Raw genomic sequence first — 17,880 nt, forward strand, 5'->3', positions numbered from 1 at the left:
AAGTGAATTCTCTTTCTTAGTTTGCGGGTGCGGCCCAGACCCGCGTTTATCAGGGAAAGTGAAAATTTTGACCTATTTTCAATTAAATTTAAACATTTTAACCTTAATTTTATTTAAAAATTCAAAAATAGGGGGTGTCAAAGCTTCCACCGGTCCCCCTATTCCATTTGATTATATGAGTATGTGTCTATGCCTTTCATCCAACATAGGGATGTCAGTGGGGCGGGTCAAGTAGGAGACCCGCCCCATCCCCGCCCCAGTGGGGCGGGGATGGGTCTCGGTTTGGCGGGTGGTGGGGCGGGGATGGGGATGAAAACGATACCCGCCATGGGTGATGAGGCGGGGGTGGATTTTAAGTTGTACCCGCCCTATCCCCGCCCATCCCCACCTCATACCCACATCTATATACTTTTATATTATTTTATAAAATAATTACGTGAAATAAATATTAATTATAATATTTTGTACTACACTTATCTTATAAACAAAAATGTGTGTAATATTAAGAATTTTTTTAATATTATAATCCGTATTAATTATGTAGGATTGTGTATTTGAGACACAGAAATTTCGTGGGTCTTAGGTGGGGATTAGGCGGGTAATTGGTGGGGATTAGGCGAGGATGGATATCCAAGTGGGGGGTGGGGCGGGGATGGTTTTGGAGTTGTACCCGCCGGGGCGGGGATGGGGATGAATATTAGACCCGCCGCGGGGATGGGGATGGGGATGGGGATGAAAATGATAGGTGGGGATGGGGAGGGAAGGCCAACATCAGCCCCGCCCCGCCCCATTGACATCCCTAATCCAACATGATGATTCAAGTTATGTCTAGCTGGTTTACTTTCCTTATCAAAATAATAAACTAATAACGTGTTACTTTAAAATGTATTTAGGGCGTGTTTGGCAAAATATAGCTATAGAGGTAGCTGTTAGCTGTGATTGTGGATGTTAGCTGTATGTGTAGCTATTAGCTGTCAACTAGCTGATAGCTGTAAAAATTAATAACTCAGTATGAGTGTTTGGTAAACTAGCTGTTAGCTGTAAAATTCTAAAGAAAATAGAAGAAAATTCAATAGCTACCTAGCTTTTTACAAAAGTTAATAATGTTAACTTTTCATAAAAGCTACTTCAACCACTAAACTCTACCCCCACCACTACATTTCCAAACACTCATAATTTTTTCTATGTAGTGATTTGAATAAGTCAAACCACTAAAAGCTACTCAAAAGCTAGTGCCGAACACGCCCTTAGTATACGCGTTATTTTATTTCAAAAGAAAAAATTGAAATAGAACATTAATTGAAAGCCTATCCATAACCATTAACCATCCTTTCGAAGTGGAACCCTAGCTCTAAAAAGAAATTCATGAGGGAGAGGAAGGACAAAGATTGCTAAAGGCAAGGTCCAAGTGAAATTAGCTGCTTCAAGATGGATTATATTTCTCTACCAAAACACCTCAAATGCCATCTAACCAAAGAACGAACCCTAGTCTCTTAATTATGGTTTTGTGATTTGCCAAAGTGGTTATCAAACTAAGTTGGAGCTGCAGAAAACCTAATGTTCTTGAGGAACACCCCAAGGCTGCTGATGATGGAGGCCGGCCACCAGGCGTGTCCAAACCACATGTTCAATCTGAGGTCAATCACGACGAAAAAGGGTTATGAATGCAGCATCAACTTTGAAACATGCCAATTGCATGAACTAATTGTTGGTTAGCATGTTGTCTCTCAAGGTCATTAGCGATTCATGATGCATGTATGGCTATTTAAGTTAATTAACGACTTTCTCCGTTTCACTAAAATTGTAGCACAATAATCTTGCAAACAAATTCAACGAATCATAATCATAATTTAATGTACTTAATGTGAAGCTTTTAAAGGGTATCCCTAGCTAAAATTGTGCAATGAGAAATGCTTATAATAAATCGTGATTATGTTTCCATCTGGCTATAACTAATTGACTTGTTTTGTTCTTCTTAATTATGTTGATTGCGATATTGAAGGCCATGTATCCAATCCATGGGTCGTAGTAGCTTATGTATATTACTATCTTCAACATCTACACAAGGTGATGATGATGCCATAATAACTACGATTAAATGTTTGAGCAACTTTCACTTGGTCCGTAACCACATAGAAAGTAAAGATGATACGTTTTGCGGTATACACTTATAGAGAATCATTAAATACTAATCGCTTTAGCGTATATTAGGAGGAAAATAGTTTCCCTCAAAAAAAAAAAAAAAAAAAGAGTATAGTTATTACAAGTTTACAATTACCACTAAGGGCCTGTTCTCATACATTTATTTTTAGTTCAGTCCAGTTCAGCTCTAATAAGTTAAGCTCCTAATTTCCTTCTCTTATAAAATATTCAGTTCAGTTTAGTTCAGTTCAACTCAGCTCTAATAAGTTAAGTTAAGTTCAGTTCAGTTTAATTCAGTTGAGTTCAGTCAATGAGAACAAGCCCTAAATTAAACATGATGTTTATAGTTCTATACAACTTCATAATTCTCAAACTATTTGACTTCAATAGAAACAAGTTTGACACAACTAATTGTACCACATACTAATTAATGATTATAAATCACAATCTCAATCCATTTAATTTGATCATAATTAACTACGCTCTTATAAATAAAAGTCGTAACCACCCAAATCACTCAACTCCTCACATGCATGTACCGTACCCTAAAACTTATATATTAACTCTCAATCCATCAAGAACACAGGATCAATTTCTTAAATAAGTAACAATTTACTTACATTGCATGACATGACAAGATTTTCAAAGTCCTTAATCTATGAACTATTTCTATCCGTACAAGCAATGTTGTTTCCAAATACCAAAAGATCTTTTCTATAGCTAAGCAATGAGGTCATACTTACACTCAATTAGTCAATTATAGATAACAAAATAAAGGAAAAAGAAAATAAATATCACAACTTGATCTTTGACAAATGACAATTGAAAACCACGCAAACACATATATTCACAAACAAGTGTGTATGGCATTTTGGTAGTTTGCAATCACATAAAAACATTATTAGTTGCACTTGTCCAAACTTTATAATTTCTTGCAAATTAGATGGCATCACATTCACATAAAAACTTTAAAATAAAAGTTTTTCAACAATAACATCTAACCAACTCATCAACATATAATTTAATTCCCTAAAAATTTTATGACCACAAAATTTGCACACTTTTGTTAATGTCCACATATAAGTGTACCCTACTAAGATGTGTTGGACTAATTTGTGCCCTTAATTTGATCGTGTAAAAATCTTGAATCCTTATCTTTTAATTCAGACAATCCAACATCAATTTCTCCACCATTCAAGTTTGTTTCTCTCTCCTATAATTATTTGTATGATTTATACTCCAATTTCATTCACATTTATATTTCCTCTTCTTTTCTTTCTTATCTCTAAGAAAGAATATACATAGAGTTAAGCTTAAATTATAATTATTTTTTCATCTTTTTGATTAAAATAAATTCTGGGTTTTGTTAAATTGCTGGAATTTTCATCTGGGTGTATCTTAATTTTTGAAAATATTGCAATTTGAGTGAGAAATTTGGGTTTTTGTAGAGAAAAAAAACAGAGTAGAAACAGGGGAATTGAAAAACAGAGTAAAAAAAAAGTTGATAAAAATGAAAATTCAGTGTGATGTTTGTGAGAGAAATCCAGCAACAGTAATTTGTTGTGCAGATGAAGCTGCGCTTTGTGCAAAATGTGATACAGAAGTTCATGCAGCAAATAAGCTTGCCAGTAAGCATCAAAGACTTCAGCTTAATTGTCTTTCTAGCAAACTTCCTACTTGTGATATTTGTCAGGTAATTTCTCTTGAAACCATTTTTTATTTGATAAATATAGATCTTGAAGGTTAGTTCTCGTACGATACACGGTTTTTTTTTTTGATAAAATTTAGGGATTAAGATGACTTTGGTTCATAAATACTTTAAACATGTTGATTAAAATTTTTTGACTAAAACTAAATAGACAAGTTAACTATTTTTGTATGATTAAGGGTCTATAAGGAATAAGGTGTTGCCCTATATTATTATTTGAAGTGAATATTTATATGTAAGTGATGTAATTACATCACCAAAAAGGTCCACTTTGTTAACTATATCTTAGGGGCCTAAACTTCATACTATATGAAAAGATCTAATGATTTGTCCAAGATTATCTACTTAATTTTAGGAATTTTTTGGGATGTGAAAAAGTAATAAGTTGGGGATTGACAATTTTTTCAAATCTACTTGGGAATTGGATTATTGGAACAATATTAGTTAGCTGTTTAACAAGTGTTCCCTCCATGGGTCATTCACTCATCCACTATAGAAGCTATCTGTGCTATGTTACCTGGATTTGGGTATTCGTATCTGCCCGAGGACTTGAGGCTAAATTAAGAATCCGAGTAACATGGCCTTGGTACTGCTAGAAAGGTTCAATTTTATGGATGAGATGAATAGGTAACGCTATTAATTTCAAAACTCGATATGAGTTCATTGAGATTTATACTTGGACCTCTTTATGTGAAACTGCCTACTTAAAGGCAGGGTTCCTAAATAAACAAATCTGTATTATGTCTGTATGATAATTTATGTCCTATATAGGAGAATTATATTATCAGCTACTCTACTAGTTGCAAAGAAGAATTATTGCTGATCTTTGCAATTTTTTTTGTTACAGGAAAAAACTGCATTTATCTTCTGTGTAGAAGACAGAGCCCTTTTCTGTCAGGATTGCGATGAATCGATTCATGCAGCTGCAACTCGCGCTGCAAACCACCAGAGATACTTAGCCACTGGTATACGGGTTGCCCTGGGATGTCTCTCCAAGTGCAGAAATGAAACTGAAAAGAATTGCACAGAACCATCTAACCAAAATGCACCACAAGTCGCCGTAAAACAACCAGTGCAACAGCCTCCCAACTTTTCTCCTCCCTCGTCTTGGGCTGTTGATGATCTCTTGGAGTTCACTGATTTCAATACTGATAATAAGGTGAGGAACATTTTCTGCATCTAAGTGATTTATCTCAGTAGTCAGTAGTATGCCTTGTCTCGATTACTTGAATATATAGCAGATTAGCAGTAGAAATCTTATTGATGAATTGTTCATTATGTAATGTGCAGAAAGGACAGCTTGAGCTTGGAGAGTTCGATTGGTGGTCAGAAATGAGTCTATTCGGCGAGCAAATTCCTCATGAAGCCTTAGCAGCAGCAGAAGTTCCACAGCTTCCGATGTCAATACCAAGCAACCATACAATGCAGTACAGACCTACCAAGACGAGCATGCCCAACAAAAAGCCTCGGATTGAGATTGCTCATGATGACGATGATGAGTACTCAATCGTTCCTGATCTTGGTTGATGTAGCAGTCTGTTATATGGCCTCTTGCCAACAACAAAGTTTTCAGTAACATGATTGCAATGGTGCATAATGATATTAGTACGCATGTGTAAATGTTGCAAATGTGAGAGCTGTAAATTGAATGATATGCTACTATGAGGTTTGTAAATTGTTCATAAATCTCTGGTTTGAGGGTATGAACATCTTCAGATAGACTTATTGGACAGTAATATCAGGATCATGCATGAAAGACTTATTGTTCAATCGTTCTTACTGCTGGTACAATCTTCCCTCAAGTACGCGCTTATCAGTATGTTTTCATTAGAATTTCGAGCATGGTGGGGTGTTTTAAAACCCGCGATCTCATACAAATCAAGACATAATAGCCCTATACTGCCCCAAAAGAGGCATTCCGTGTTTCACTCCAAGTTTCTTGTATGTGGTCATGTCTCTGTCTCTCCAATTAAAGCTCTAAGCCTCTAATAAGCTTAGTCTGTTCTAACTACTGAAACAATGTACGTAGTACAATATTAAAAATTCCTAACAACACAATGCAATCAAATTCGTTCCGTGACACTATATATGATTAACACATTATATAACACTTACATGGTGATAGTTTGAACCTTGATATTGGTTAATAATTCTAAAATATAATGTACTAGTATTGCGGAGTAGTAGTTTATTTTAAAAACAACTTTTCAGTACGAATCTAATGATACGAAGTAACAATTAAAACACAAAGTCTTATATGTGGCTGGCCACACCGTGTGGCAGGGGTTACTTTATTAGTGTAATACGGGTTACTTGATCAGTGTTAAAGGGGTTACTGCGTCAGTGCTATAGAGTTACTCAGTTAGTGTTATAGGGGTTACTGATCAATTAGTATTACAGGGGTTACTTGGTCATTTTTATATGGGTTACTTTGTTATTTTATAAGTGGTCACACAGTGTGGCTAGCCACACACAAGACGGGTTGCAATTAAAAATTTAAGATGTAAGTATATCAAGTGCTAGTAATTTGATAAAAACCAAATTCTATTACTATCTTTAATTCTTTACCATCTTATTAATAATTTATATTTTTTTGATTGATTATTAATAATTTATATACTTACATGCTTCCATGATAATTTAGATAATATGAAGTAAAATTTTTAAAACACGCCAGAAATCATAAGTTCATGATAATTCGATTAATTTGTGTTCAAGATTTATGTTTTGGTTCATATGCACTCTGTATCAAACTTCATTTTAAGTTCAAGTTCAAACTTTGTATTTTCTATCAATTCTTTACATTCATCCCTTTGAAAAATAAAATTACCGAGTAGGAATATTTCAAAAGAAAATTTTAATCAATATCAATATCAATCAATCAATCAATATATATATTAAAACTCATGGCAAGACATGATGTTTTGCCATGTGTCAACAATTTTGCCATTTGGCATATGATGTGTTGTCGCCAAATCATATCATAGCATTAATTATTGAAAAACTCTATGCATTAACTTTCATGTATTAATGTTAAGTTTAATTGATAAACTCTTCATATGCATGACAATTTCCCTTGGACTGTAACTCCTTAATAATTACATAATAATAAAGTTAGTAAGAAATTAAACATTACTCCAGTTTTATTTTGTGCATTAACTCATAAAATTGTAATCATAGAGTAAAAGATTTTTGTGCATTATGGAGTAGTATATATTTTGACATCAAATTTATAAAGATTTGATTTATCATATTTTTATGATTTTAATGTAAAAAAATTATTCTTATAATCAAACCAACTCATACAAGCAACAAGCTACCCTAAGCTATTATATTAAATAAATAAAAACCACCACTTAAGTTCTCAATGACAAACAAGCCAAAATATATATATTTGATTAAAGTAATAAATTTATATTGACCCGGGGCATCGCCCGGGCTAATAACTAGTTATAAATTATTCATTGATAAATAGAACAGAACATAATAACACCATCTTTCTGCTGATTATATTCATTAAGTAGAAGTTTCCAGAAATTTAAAGCACATTTACCGACCAACTATGGACCTATGATACACCTAGACATGATGATTAAAGAAACCAATAACAATTTCATTCAAAGAAAGAAAGAATAAAACATATAATTTAACAAAGAAGTTTAGGTTGATCTGACCTCTTCCATTGATGCCTTAATTTATTCCAAACTGCCAAAACAAATGATTCACCATCTTCTTAAGCTTATAAATTATTTATTATCACACTTGATAATATTAACAGGATCTTGATATGAAGTATTACATGTTACTTTCTTTTTCTCCCTCTTTAACTTCGACTTTTCGATATATAAACAGCATCTCACTGTCACAAACTTCATCAATTCAAGCACATTTATTATAACACAAAACATTTGTATACCAATGGAAACCAAAGAGCATCAGAAAATGTCCTTTTACTTCATCACAATGGTCATTCTTGCCATTTTCAGATCGATGTCAGTCCACTCGACTACCTTAAGCTCAGAGATTGATGTCCTTCGAGCCTTAAAGGAAGGCATTGATCCCAACTCGATTCCAAGCAATTCATTTATCAGCACCTGGGATTTTGCACTTGACCCTTGTGAGAGCACAGGGGCTCACTTCCTTGGGATCCTCTGCTCGATTCCTGAGGACAACTCTAGCAGTCGTATCACGATACTTGACCTGGATGGTGTTGGGTATGATGGATTCCTCACTAGTGACATTGGGAACCTGACTGAGCTCACCATCCTTAACTTGAGCAGAAACAAGTTTCGAGGACCAATTCCCGATAGTGTTACCAAGCTCAGCAAGTTAACTGCACTTGTTATGTCTGACAATTTCTTTACTGGCAGCTTACCACTAGGACTAAGAAGGCTGAAAAGGATTCAAGAGCTAGATGTCTCGCGTAACAAACTTACCGGCTTGATACCTACTTGGCTCACCAACTTTAGGAGCCTCGAGTCCTTAAAAATGGCAAGCAATGGATTTTCTGGGCGTATCCCTAACTTGGCAGGATTATGGCAACTCCACTCATTAGACCTCAGCAGCAACCAACTATTTGGGATCCTCCCTCAGCTTCCTACAAGTTTAAGAACATTGTCTCTGAGCCACAATGTACTTTCAGGTAGTATTCACTCGATATACGAGCTCCAAAACCTCAGATTGTTGGACCTGAGTGACAACAGATTCAGTGGCAGAATCAGAGGAATTGTCAGCTTACCCGAGGTTGTTAGTCTGAATTTGTCAGTCAACTGGTTCACAGAGCTGCAGGTTCCCAAATTTGCGGGTGAATCTACGCATCTTGAAGTGCTAGATGTGCAAGAAAACCGGCTAACAGGCCACCTGCCAGCAAATTTAGCCACAATGGAGAGGTTGACAGCAATTTACCTGAGTCACAACCAGCTTTCTGGACCAATCCCAAGGAGCTTTGGGGTGAGGCTTGGTGCTCCTTGGAGACATGTGTTCCTCAATCACAACTTTTTGGTGGGAGGTGTACCCCCAGAATTCGGCGTCCAAAAGGCAAAAGTGACAGGGAGCCTAGCTCACAATTGTCTCAAGTGTCCGAAAAATGTAACCATGTGTGAAGGAGGACAACGCCCAGCTCCAGAATGTGCAGGGCAAAGTGTTGAATTTTTACAATAGGAGGAAGCAGCAGCTAGCAAGCAGAAGTAATTATAATGTCTTTCGTTTAGTCATAACCGTTTGTAATGAGATAAAAGCAGACGAGAATAACTGTGTATTGATACCAAATTATTTTAAGTAAATAAAGCTGATTACTTCATAAACTGATAATGTCATGTATGTTACTTGCTTGCACTATGCCATCAAATACTTCATAATCACCACGTCACATCATAGCAAGTGAGGAAGTCTTAATAAAGAATGAAATTACAACCCTAACCAAATTAGCTATATCAGAGCCAGGCCGTCTCCCTACCCTCGAGTTGTTTCTCATCTCTTGATATCTCAAACCAATTACAGTGTGAAAATCTAGAAAATTTTAGTACATTTTCTCTCCATCCATTTTTTTCAAGTGCTACAATAACAGGTAGAGAAAAATTAGGTTAAACACTAACAGCTTGTTTCCTAATTTCCACAAGAACCTGGGTAAAGGCAGCCAAGAAGACATACGTAACAAATACCACTAATGGGATATGCAAATCTAGTTCATTGATGTCATACATTGGAGGAGGTCTATAGGAAACATTGAAGAGCCATCCAAGACATTAAGGGCCTGTTCTCATGCGTTGAAATTCAGTTCAGCTCAGTCAGTCAGTCAGTCAATGAGAACAGGCCCTAAGAGCGCTAAATTTAACCAACATTGTACTTACATTGATTTGTACATACTCGGAACAGGAACCCAGAAAAATATCCCCATTTTCACCCAAACCACCTCAGATATATCCAGAACCGGCTGCAGAGAACGCAGCTCCAAATGCAATGAGCTAGGAATTAGCAGGTGATCTTGGCATACCAGGCTGAGATCCCACAGTATGACAGTGCTATACATCTCTGCAACAAATGTTACAAAAACAAGCCAGGTTCAGAACTAGTAATTCAGAAAGAAAATGAGTTTAATGATTTTGATTATATTCTCATTAACTCACATAGTAATGTTACAGAAATATACCCGCTACTCCGTATTATTTAGCCCCCTTGCACAATTAATAAAAAATTCTGAAGACACCCTGATTTGTAGAGTTTAACATCCTAAATCTCAGATTTCAGAATTAGGTACCTAGATGTCATCCATACGCTACCATGGTCATACAAAGATGGCATTGTGCATCTCATAGAAATATAACACTAAGCCGAAATGGGTTTAAACTAAATTAAGTACGAATATATCTTAAATGGGATCACAAAATTGGTTTGTAACTTTGATCCAATTGCTCAAAGAGTCAAGACATACTTTCTACCAATAAAAAAGGCTAAGCTTTAGTGAGGTAAAAAACATGCAGATTGTAGGCAACTTCATACTCCCAACTCTTTCATGCTTAATTATGTAGTCATAGATACCCTAGTTTGCTTAGCAAAATTGGTCAAGACGTGCAAATCCAGGTCCTTTTATTGCATTCTATTGATCTAGACTTTGGATGTCCTAACTTCTTAAATGAGATTATTATGGTACAATCTTATGCACAACTAAATTTAAAGAATCAAAAGAGATAATCTACATTTCTACTATCCTTGCTCAACCTCAAACTAACTCAAAACCCGGAAATAGGTGATTAGATTTTATCATATTCATCCCAATTCTAAAAATGACACCATTCTAATATACAAATTGTAAAATAAGACCGTCTTATCATTATAAGACCTAGGAAGCACGGAAACTTTTGAGACCGAGGTTTTCCTGGGACGAAACACCGAATCTTTCCAAAACCCCACCATTTACATGCAACATAGCCCAAGACAAACAAATAACCTCACACACCACCACATCATCCCCATCCCCCAACCGCACAATTTTTTTATTTTTATTTTTATTTTATTTTTTTCAGATAATTACATTGTGAAATATCCACAAGAAAGAATTATAACAATGGTCATGATTTCTTACAAATCCTTGCTTAACATGCATTGCAAGATGAAATTTAACCAAATTTCTATACCTCCGTTACATATTATTTGCAATGATTTGACATAAAGTAAAGAGAAAAAATGTTTAATCGTTGTAAATAATATGAAACGGAGGCGGTATAAAGGACATTACAATGTACAAGAATTTAAAACAGAAATTACACGATGAAATACCTGATTTCTTGGAAATCTGATGATATGAATTAGAGCTACTGATCTACTGAAGTAACTGAACGAAGTAATATGATAGATTAGTGATATATTAGTGCCTATTCCGTATGTGAATTGTGAAACAATTAAACAAATGAGGAGTTCAGAGTTAGCGAATGATTGTATAAAAATAGCAATTAGGGGATGGGACGTTAATCCTAATTAAATTTTAGCAAGGATAATTGAAGCAATACAAAATTAATATTCCTTAAAAAAAAAAAAAAAAAAGAAAAAAACACGTTACTTAATATGATCATCGATCATACGGAGTAGACAAAGTATAGGTGATAGCGGCAAAAATGACATCTTTAAGGCAAAAATGGGATCCCTTTACATCTTTTTCATAATAATTGTAACACTTCTTTAGTTGACAAAGATCCATTATTATTTTATTAACCTACTAAGGTGTCGTTTGGTTGCTATGGGAATTTACTTCTCATAGGAATTTGTATTTCATGGAAATTAAATTCCTACTCACTCCGTGTTTTTTTTAAGTGATACATATTGACCGGCACATAGTTTTAGGCAATTTAATTGACTTAAATAAAATAAGAAGTAAGTGAGGTAGTGGAGTATTAAAAAATTGTTAAAGAAAGATAGTGGGGTTAATAGTTTATTGAAAAGTAGTGAATGTGAGAGGAAAAATATAATAAAAAAGTAGTAGTGGGTTTCGGTGGGGACCATGAGAGGAGAGAGATATAATATTTTAATGTATTGTTTTGCTAAAAAAGGAAATGTATCACTTAAAAAAACACGGCCGGAAATGGAAAATGTATCACTTAAAAAAACACGGAGGGAGTACATCAAAATCATGGGAATTGTATAAAGTTGTTTGGTTGGCATGAGGGAAGTTGCAAATCATGGGAAATTTGACTTACCTAGGGAGGTTAGGTAATTAACTTCCCATGTTTTGTGAGAAGTTACAATTCCCATTAATTTGCAATTCCTTCATATACACTTTTTATTGTCAACCAAACAACTTATGTATTTTCAAATTCTCATGATTTTCCACTTCCCCCGTTTCATTTGTGTAACCACTAACCAAACAACCCTTAAGTGTTGGGGTTATGAATCTGTGGAGTATAAACAAGTCATGTTGACTTGTTGAGTAGCTTGGATTTTCTCCACTTCTATCTTGACAAAAAAAAAAAATATATATCATCGTAAGTCCAATTGAATCCTTATTAAGGTAGTCGGAGCAATTGTAGCCTGATCAATCGATCATGGACCGCGCGCAAATGGAAGAAACATTGAGGGTCTTAAATAAGGGTCTTTCTCAAATCAAATGGCGCCTTAAATCTTCATCAAAGCTTCGTCTTGAGATTGGTTTGTTCCCCATACTTCAATTTCATTTCTGGGTTTCTGGGATATTTACATTATCCTATCAATTTGATGTTTACTTTGCATATTTTGTTCAATTTAAAGCATACCCACTTCTGGGTTAAATCCCATTTCAGTTTCAGTTATTTTATATGTGAATTATTCATGATAATTTCAGGCTTTTATGAAATAGAATTTTGCTGTATGCTCTAAAATTCTGTCTTTTTAGGGAAAATTTTGATTTTTTTATGTGCATTGATTGTGTTTTTGTTAATTTGCATAATAAAATGATTGTATTAGAGAAAAAGAAACAAAATTGATGTAAAATCAGTGACTTGTTACATTTGGTGTTGTAGATGTTTTGGCATTATGCTCAGGGATGAGGCCTCTTGTGATGGTTGACTATGGTGGAAAGATGCCTGAGCTGCAAGAGCATTTGTGTTCCCTTATTGACCTTATTCACAAGGTTTTTGCTTCAAAACTTCTACTTTTGTTTGGATCTTTAATTTTCTGAACTCACACTCTAACATGGGTATGGACACTAGACACTTAATTTAGAAAATTTTCATATTATGGCTGAATTTGACATTTGAACTCGTAATTGTGTTTGACTCTAGTGTAATTAACCTACGTAGTAGGTAACAATGTAGCATTAGATATGAGAAACTATACAAATTGTAACGCCAAATTGGAATTGGAGTTATCAGTTGATCTACTTTACCTATTAGAGAGAATAGAGATTATGTGACTAATAGGGGAGTGGTGGTGACGGAAATGCTAGAAAGCAAGAAAACATTTTTGTGACTATTGAGTCATTAATCTCTACATAGTAAGGGCTATCTCTAATTTCAATTATTTTTGCACTTTCTTTTGCAATATTTATGTTTGCTATCTCAAAGTTTGTACTATAATGCAATGATGGTAGAAAGTAATAGCCAAACTTCATGAGTTGCATCATTGTTTTGTAGAAGAGGAAGTGATTTCAAAAACTGTTTCAATCAATTTCTAACATTAACGAGAAATTTCATGTATTGTATGGTATAATTTTGTGTTAGCAACATCCTTCTTCATAAATCTTGAGTGACTTAGCAGTTAAGAGTAATGGTTAAATGTCAGGGAATTTGCTGAATATGTTACCTGGAGTTTAAGCTTGGATGCAAAACAGTATTTTGTGGACCTTGAGCAGGATCCTCCGAAGGTAGCTGTAGAGAATAGCAATGTTTAAGCTGTTTGCATGTTTCTTAAAATTTTTCGCCTTTGACCTCCTTAGCTTGTGTCTTTCAGATGATATCAGCAGCTGTTGGGAGCTCAGCTATCGGGAGTTGGTGTCTGTTCAAAATCTGTTCTCATCGGTGTTTACTTCTGATGGTGTTAATAGTGATGCTTTGCCAGGACAAAGTAAAGACCACCAAAACTATGCTAATTCTTCTTCTAATCTTTGTCAATCCTTGGAAGTTCTTGATTTCAGTAGCTGCATGCAAGACTATCAAATCACAATACCGACTCTAAACGGGTGATTCCCAACCCTCTCAATTTTTCATTACTGTAGTTATGGTCATGTTTCAAACACTTGCAATTGTAGAAATGGGGACCTAGAAGTATGCTCTTCCCAGTGAATTCTATCTTGATTGTTATCCAGTAAGGGATGATAGTCATGGCTCTTTACAAATTAGGGTGACTTATGCAGGCCTTGCCCAGACACTTACCAATTATCCAACCAACGTATATTGAAAAATTTATATATTTCTGATGGATTGTAATAATGCAACACTTTGGAAAGATCTGCTGCAACTGTCATGCATGTTTTGGATATCATTGTCTATATGTCAATCACAATGCTAATTGTTTATGGACATTTATTTATAAATGACGACAAAAATTTTAGGAAAATTTGTCAGAAAAAACCTATTATAACACTCTTTTGGTCAGAAAAAACCTTTTAAAAAAATTTTGGCCAAAAAATTTTTAAAAGGTTTTTTCTGACAAAAAGAGGGTTATAATAGGTTTTTTATGACAAATTTTCCAAAATTTTATAATTTTTTTAAAAAACAGTCTGAGGTAAAAGAAAGAACAACTCCAATTGATCACTTACTCTTTTTCTATACTTGTTTTCACATTGGTTCGGTACTTCGTTGCCCTAAATCTGGTTCTATAAACATGAGGAAAAGGTTTGATAGATTAACTTATGGAAGGGCATTATTGGTAGTCTAGTAGTATTAGGTTAGAACCTTTAGCCTTAGTATTAATAGAGAGGGAAGGGAAGGAAATAGGTAGGCAGAATTTTGGAGTATTTCATTCGGAGAGTTGTGACCTCAAGTCACTCATTAGAGAGTTAGCTAAACTCACTATAGAGATTGATAGGCTAAACCTATCAATTGTGTTAACCGTTATTTTAGTTAATCAAAGCCTCAATCTTCTATTTTACCATTCTATAGCTTTCTTCTCTGTTATTGGTTGTGTTTGGTCAGTCCATTACAAAAGGCCACTTGAAAACATGTACAATACATTTTTCTTTCTCTACTCCCAACATCTGTGCCTCTACATCTTTTTATTTAAGAATTTTGTTTCTTGAAGCATAAAATTCATATCTCAGGCTTATCATGTAACATATATTTTTATTTAAGATTTTGTGCACTGAAGAAATTTCTAATGCTGGTTGATTTTCTTTTTATTTAGATATTTTTTTGGATAATATAAGCATTGCTTTTAAGTGTAGCTCTTAATTGTATTCAGATGGCTTCTTGGATATCCCGTGGTGTACCTGTTTGACAAGGACCATATTTCAGATGCTATCTATAATCTCTCAACCAAGCCTCTTCGCCTTTACAAAGTTCTAGTCCACAGGTCTGCTGCCTTTGAGCCTCAATATGTTGTTTCTGTTCTGTTTTTCTCAATGCTTTCTTCCGTATTTAGCTGAAACTGGGAGTTGACTGCTGCAAATGATCCTATGAGACTCTAAACATGAAGGGTACTGGATTGACTATAGGTCTAGAGTGACTTTAGACTGATTAGAGGTGTAGAGACTAGAGAGTCTTGGTTACTTAGAGATGTAGCTTACTGATGTAAAATAACATGAACTGAATAGTTAGAGAAAGGATGTTCTCATAGTTTAAAAAATATTGAGTAAATTTTCACCTTTGAAACTGGCCTTCGTCTTAATACACTGAATTATATGATATGCTCCCAGAGTTTATAAAGTATGATGAGATATCTGTTGAAAAATGTGGATTTGGAGCAAATATATATAGGAGGCGGTTTCATATTAATGACCACAATAGTGTGCAAAAAGTCAAGGTCTAGTAAGTTTTCATCAACATTTCACACTTTTCATTCTCATGACTAAGAAAGCTCAATTCTTTGGTACTCTTTGATTTTCCATTCTCAGAATTATGCCTTCATTTCTTCTCCTATTTCTGCAGCCTATGCCTTGATTTTCTAATACCTGAATGTTCTTTTTAAGCTGGTATTTGAACAGAGCACGTCCATTAAATTTTCATAACTAACAGAAGTTTCTCTTGCTCATCCTTCTGAACACGTGAAGTTAGCTGGAAACTAAGGAATGAAACAGTGATTTCTTGATTTTGGACTTACCGTATTTTCCGAAGTTTCTAAAATGGATGCTACCTTGTTGCACTTGTATGAGTTGTATCATCAGAAATCTCTGATTATTATTATCAGTTACAACTTGAAGAGCGTGCATCGAAATTCTTAAGTCATCTTTAACTATTGTCTATCTAGCTCTGCAGATCAGTAGCTGGCATTGTATTGATATAAACATGCCTAATGCCTTTCACATGTTTGCTTATCATATAATGATGTTTCTGGTGATAGATTTAGAGCATAGTGAGTGACTTTTCCTCTTGTATCCTGCAGAAGTACCTCGTTTAGCAATACCTTACCAACAGAGGAGCTAATGAGGTAAGCCCGAATTTTGAATATTATCTTTCTCACGCATGTTTACCCCTGCCTAGTGCCAAACTTACATTATTTCACCAATTTGCCTAGTGCCAACTTTTTCTACCGGTTCTAAATCAATTGTGGTTATCTCTTTCCCAAAAGGAGGGAGTATGCATACTTCATGCTGAGTGCAAACTTTATTTTCTACTAATAACTTAGCTTTAGCATACTTTGGCAGTATGTATTTATGTTAACCAGTGGAACTTATTGCTGTTTTATCTTTACTGGTTAAAATTTGGACATGCACATTCTGACTTGAAATACTCAACTTTCATGCTTTTTTTTTACATGAGCTGATGGCTTAAACTGGCACTTTCTTCTTGCTTTATTTTGCCATTGTCCAAACATTGATAATAATCAGCATTGGTCTTTGTTGAATTGGTGATTACTTAGTCTAGCTCAGATAATATTGAATAGAGAATTATTAGCATAGAATGCTCGGTTTTTCTGTCTGCTGCTAATAGAAGTCGGATTGGCTAAATGAAGACTTGTAAATCCATCAATTTAAGTCATGACCTTAAATTAAGTGGTACCAATGAATAATTTTTCTGGTGCATTATAAAGTTATTGCAAGATATGTAGGACGTCCCAATGTGTTCTAAGCATGTGAACTTGATGTTGCAGTGGCAAATACCATTTAATCATGTTCCATATTCTGGCAGAGTCATCTAAAATGTGTCATGTTATAAACAATCTACATAACAATCTTTTTTTTTCAGAATTCTTTTTAAAAAGTTCTGCATCACAAATTCTGGAATATGTTTTCTAACATTAATATGGTTACAGTTTTTCAGTGCCGTACGACTTGAGTATGGAAGGTCGCAACGAACCGTGGGCAAATGCGTTTTGGGTTCAGGTGCAAGCGAAACATGAAAAATGTAAACAAGTTTGGAGGTCCTTGCAAATGGAGGTCAGTGAATGCTATCCACAAGCAATTGCATTGTAGTAGCTGGTATCACCTTATCGTGGTTGTTAAAAGTCCAATGGTTATATTGTGATGCCAATTGTAAATTGTAATTCGAACATTTTGTTTGGTAAACAAATTGCAAACATTTTTTTGTAGGACTCTATTTTGGTTTTAGAGCATTTTAAAATGAATATTAAGTGTCCATCTTAAACTGTAAAATTACACCTTTTGCTCCCCTTATAGGCACACGAGGAAGAATGTGAGTGGGTGTAAAATTTCACGTGTATAGGATGGAATTAGTGAAATGCCTGAAATCATCATCAATTTGACACAGAGTAGTTGACGTAGACAGCAATTTGGCCTTTTTTCTCCTTTTAAGTGTGAAAATTCTCAACACACGAAGTAGTAGGGAAACTGATTTTGGCACATGTGTGATTGATTTTGGCACACCTTTTTGTGAAATGCGTAAAGAAAACTATGTTCTAATGAATACAACAAATTTTAATTTTAAGCCAATATTAAATGCATAATCTGT

At 34.7% G+C, this 17,880-nt stretch overlaps 3 protein-coding genes across 6 annotated transcripts; all 3 read left to right on the plus strand.

Annotated features, from left to right (window-relative positions):
- Positions 1-3,346: 3,346 nt before the first annotated feature.
- On the plus strand, positions 3,347-5,620 carry LOC145606767 (B-box zinc finger protein 25-like). Its single transcript, XM_081662594.1, has 3 exons — positions 3,347-3,835; positions 4,698-5,009; positions 5,141-5,620. The coding sequence occupies exons 1-3, from the start codon at positions 3,653-3,655 to the stop codon at positions 5,375-5,377; spliced, it is 732 nt and encodes a 243-aa protein (XP_081518720.1). The 5' UTR covers positions 3,347-3,652; the 3' UTR covers positions 5,378-5,620.
- A 2,148-nt stretch (positions 5,621-7,768) lies between these two features.
- On the plus strand, positions 7,769-9,010 carry LOC145607364 (uncharacterized). Its single transcript, XM_081663038.1, has one exon. It carries the CDS (start codon positions 7,769-7,771, stop codon positions 9,008-9,010), a length of 1,242 nt encoding a protein of 413 aa, XP_081519164.1.
- Positions 9,011-12,248: 3,238 nt separating this feature from the next.
- LOC145608633 (uncharacterized) lies at positions 12,249-17,657 on the plus strand. Of its 4 annotated transcripts, XM_081664244.1 has the most exons (7): positions 12,258-12,487; positions 12,838-12,947; positions 13,598-13,679; positions 13,766-13,994; positions 15,215-15,325; positions 16,355-16,399; positions 17,225-17,656. In XM_081664244.1, the coding sequence occupies exons 4-7, from the start codon at positions 13,957-13,959 to the stop codon at positions 17,382-17,384; spliced, it is 354 nt and encodes a 117-aa protein (XP_081520370.1). In that variant the 5' UTR covers positions 12,258-12,487; positions 12,838-12,947; positions 13,598-13,679; positions 13,766-13,956; the 3' UTR covers positions 17,385-17,656. The 4 variants fall into 4 exon arrangements, 2 of the variants coding, with proteins under 2 accessions (XP_081520370.1, XP_081520371.1); XR_014105854.1 differs by lacking the exon at positions 13,598-13,679 and having other exon boundaries at positions 12,249-12,487; positions 17,225-17,657; XR_014105855.1 differs by having other exon boundaries at positions 12,251-12,947.
- The last annotated feature ends 223 nt before the right edge of the window (positions 17,658-17,880 follow it).

Source organism: Chenopodium album, chromosome 23 (assembly GCF_948465745.1).
Source record: "Chenopodium album chromosome 23, dcCheAlbu1.1, whole genome shotgun sequence".
Taxonomy (NCBI): domain Eukaryota; kingdom Viridiplantae; phylum Streptophyta; class Magnoliopsida; order Caryophyllales; family Amaranthaceae; genus Chenopodium; species Chenopodium album.

Bases quoted from the DNA above. Each gene is read 5' to 3' on its own strand.
- LOC145606767 (XM_081662594.1), top strand. From the start codon at position 3,653: ATGAAAATTCAGTGTGATGTTTGTGAGAGAAATCCAGCAACAGTAATT. The intron at 3,836-4,697 runs GTAATTTCTCTT...TTTTTGTTACAG, and splicing joins CTACTTGTGATATTTGTCAG to GAAAAAACTGCATTTATCTT. The intron at 5,010-5,140 runs GTGAGGAACATT...TGTAATGTGCAG, and splicing joins ATTTCAATACTGATAATAAG to AAAGGACAGCTTGAGCTTGG.
- LOC145607364 (XM_081663038.1), top strand. From the start codon at position 7,769: ATGGAAACCAAAGAGCATCAGAAAATGTCCTTTTACTTCATCACAATG.
- LOC145608633 (XM_081664245.1), top strand. From the start codon at position 13,957: ATGCAAGACTATCAAATCACAATACCGACTCTAAACGG. The intron at 13,995-15,214 runs GTGATTCCCAAC...AATTGTATTCAG, and splicing joins ACAATACCGACTCTAAACGG to ATGGCTTCTTGGATATCCCG. The intron at 15,326-16,354 runs GTCTGCTGCCTT...TGTATCCTGCAG, and splicing joins TACAAAGTTCTAGTCCACAG to AAGTACCTCGTTTAGCAATA.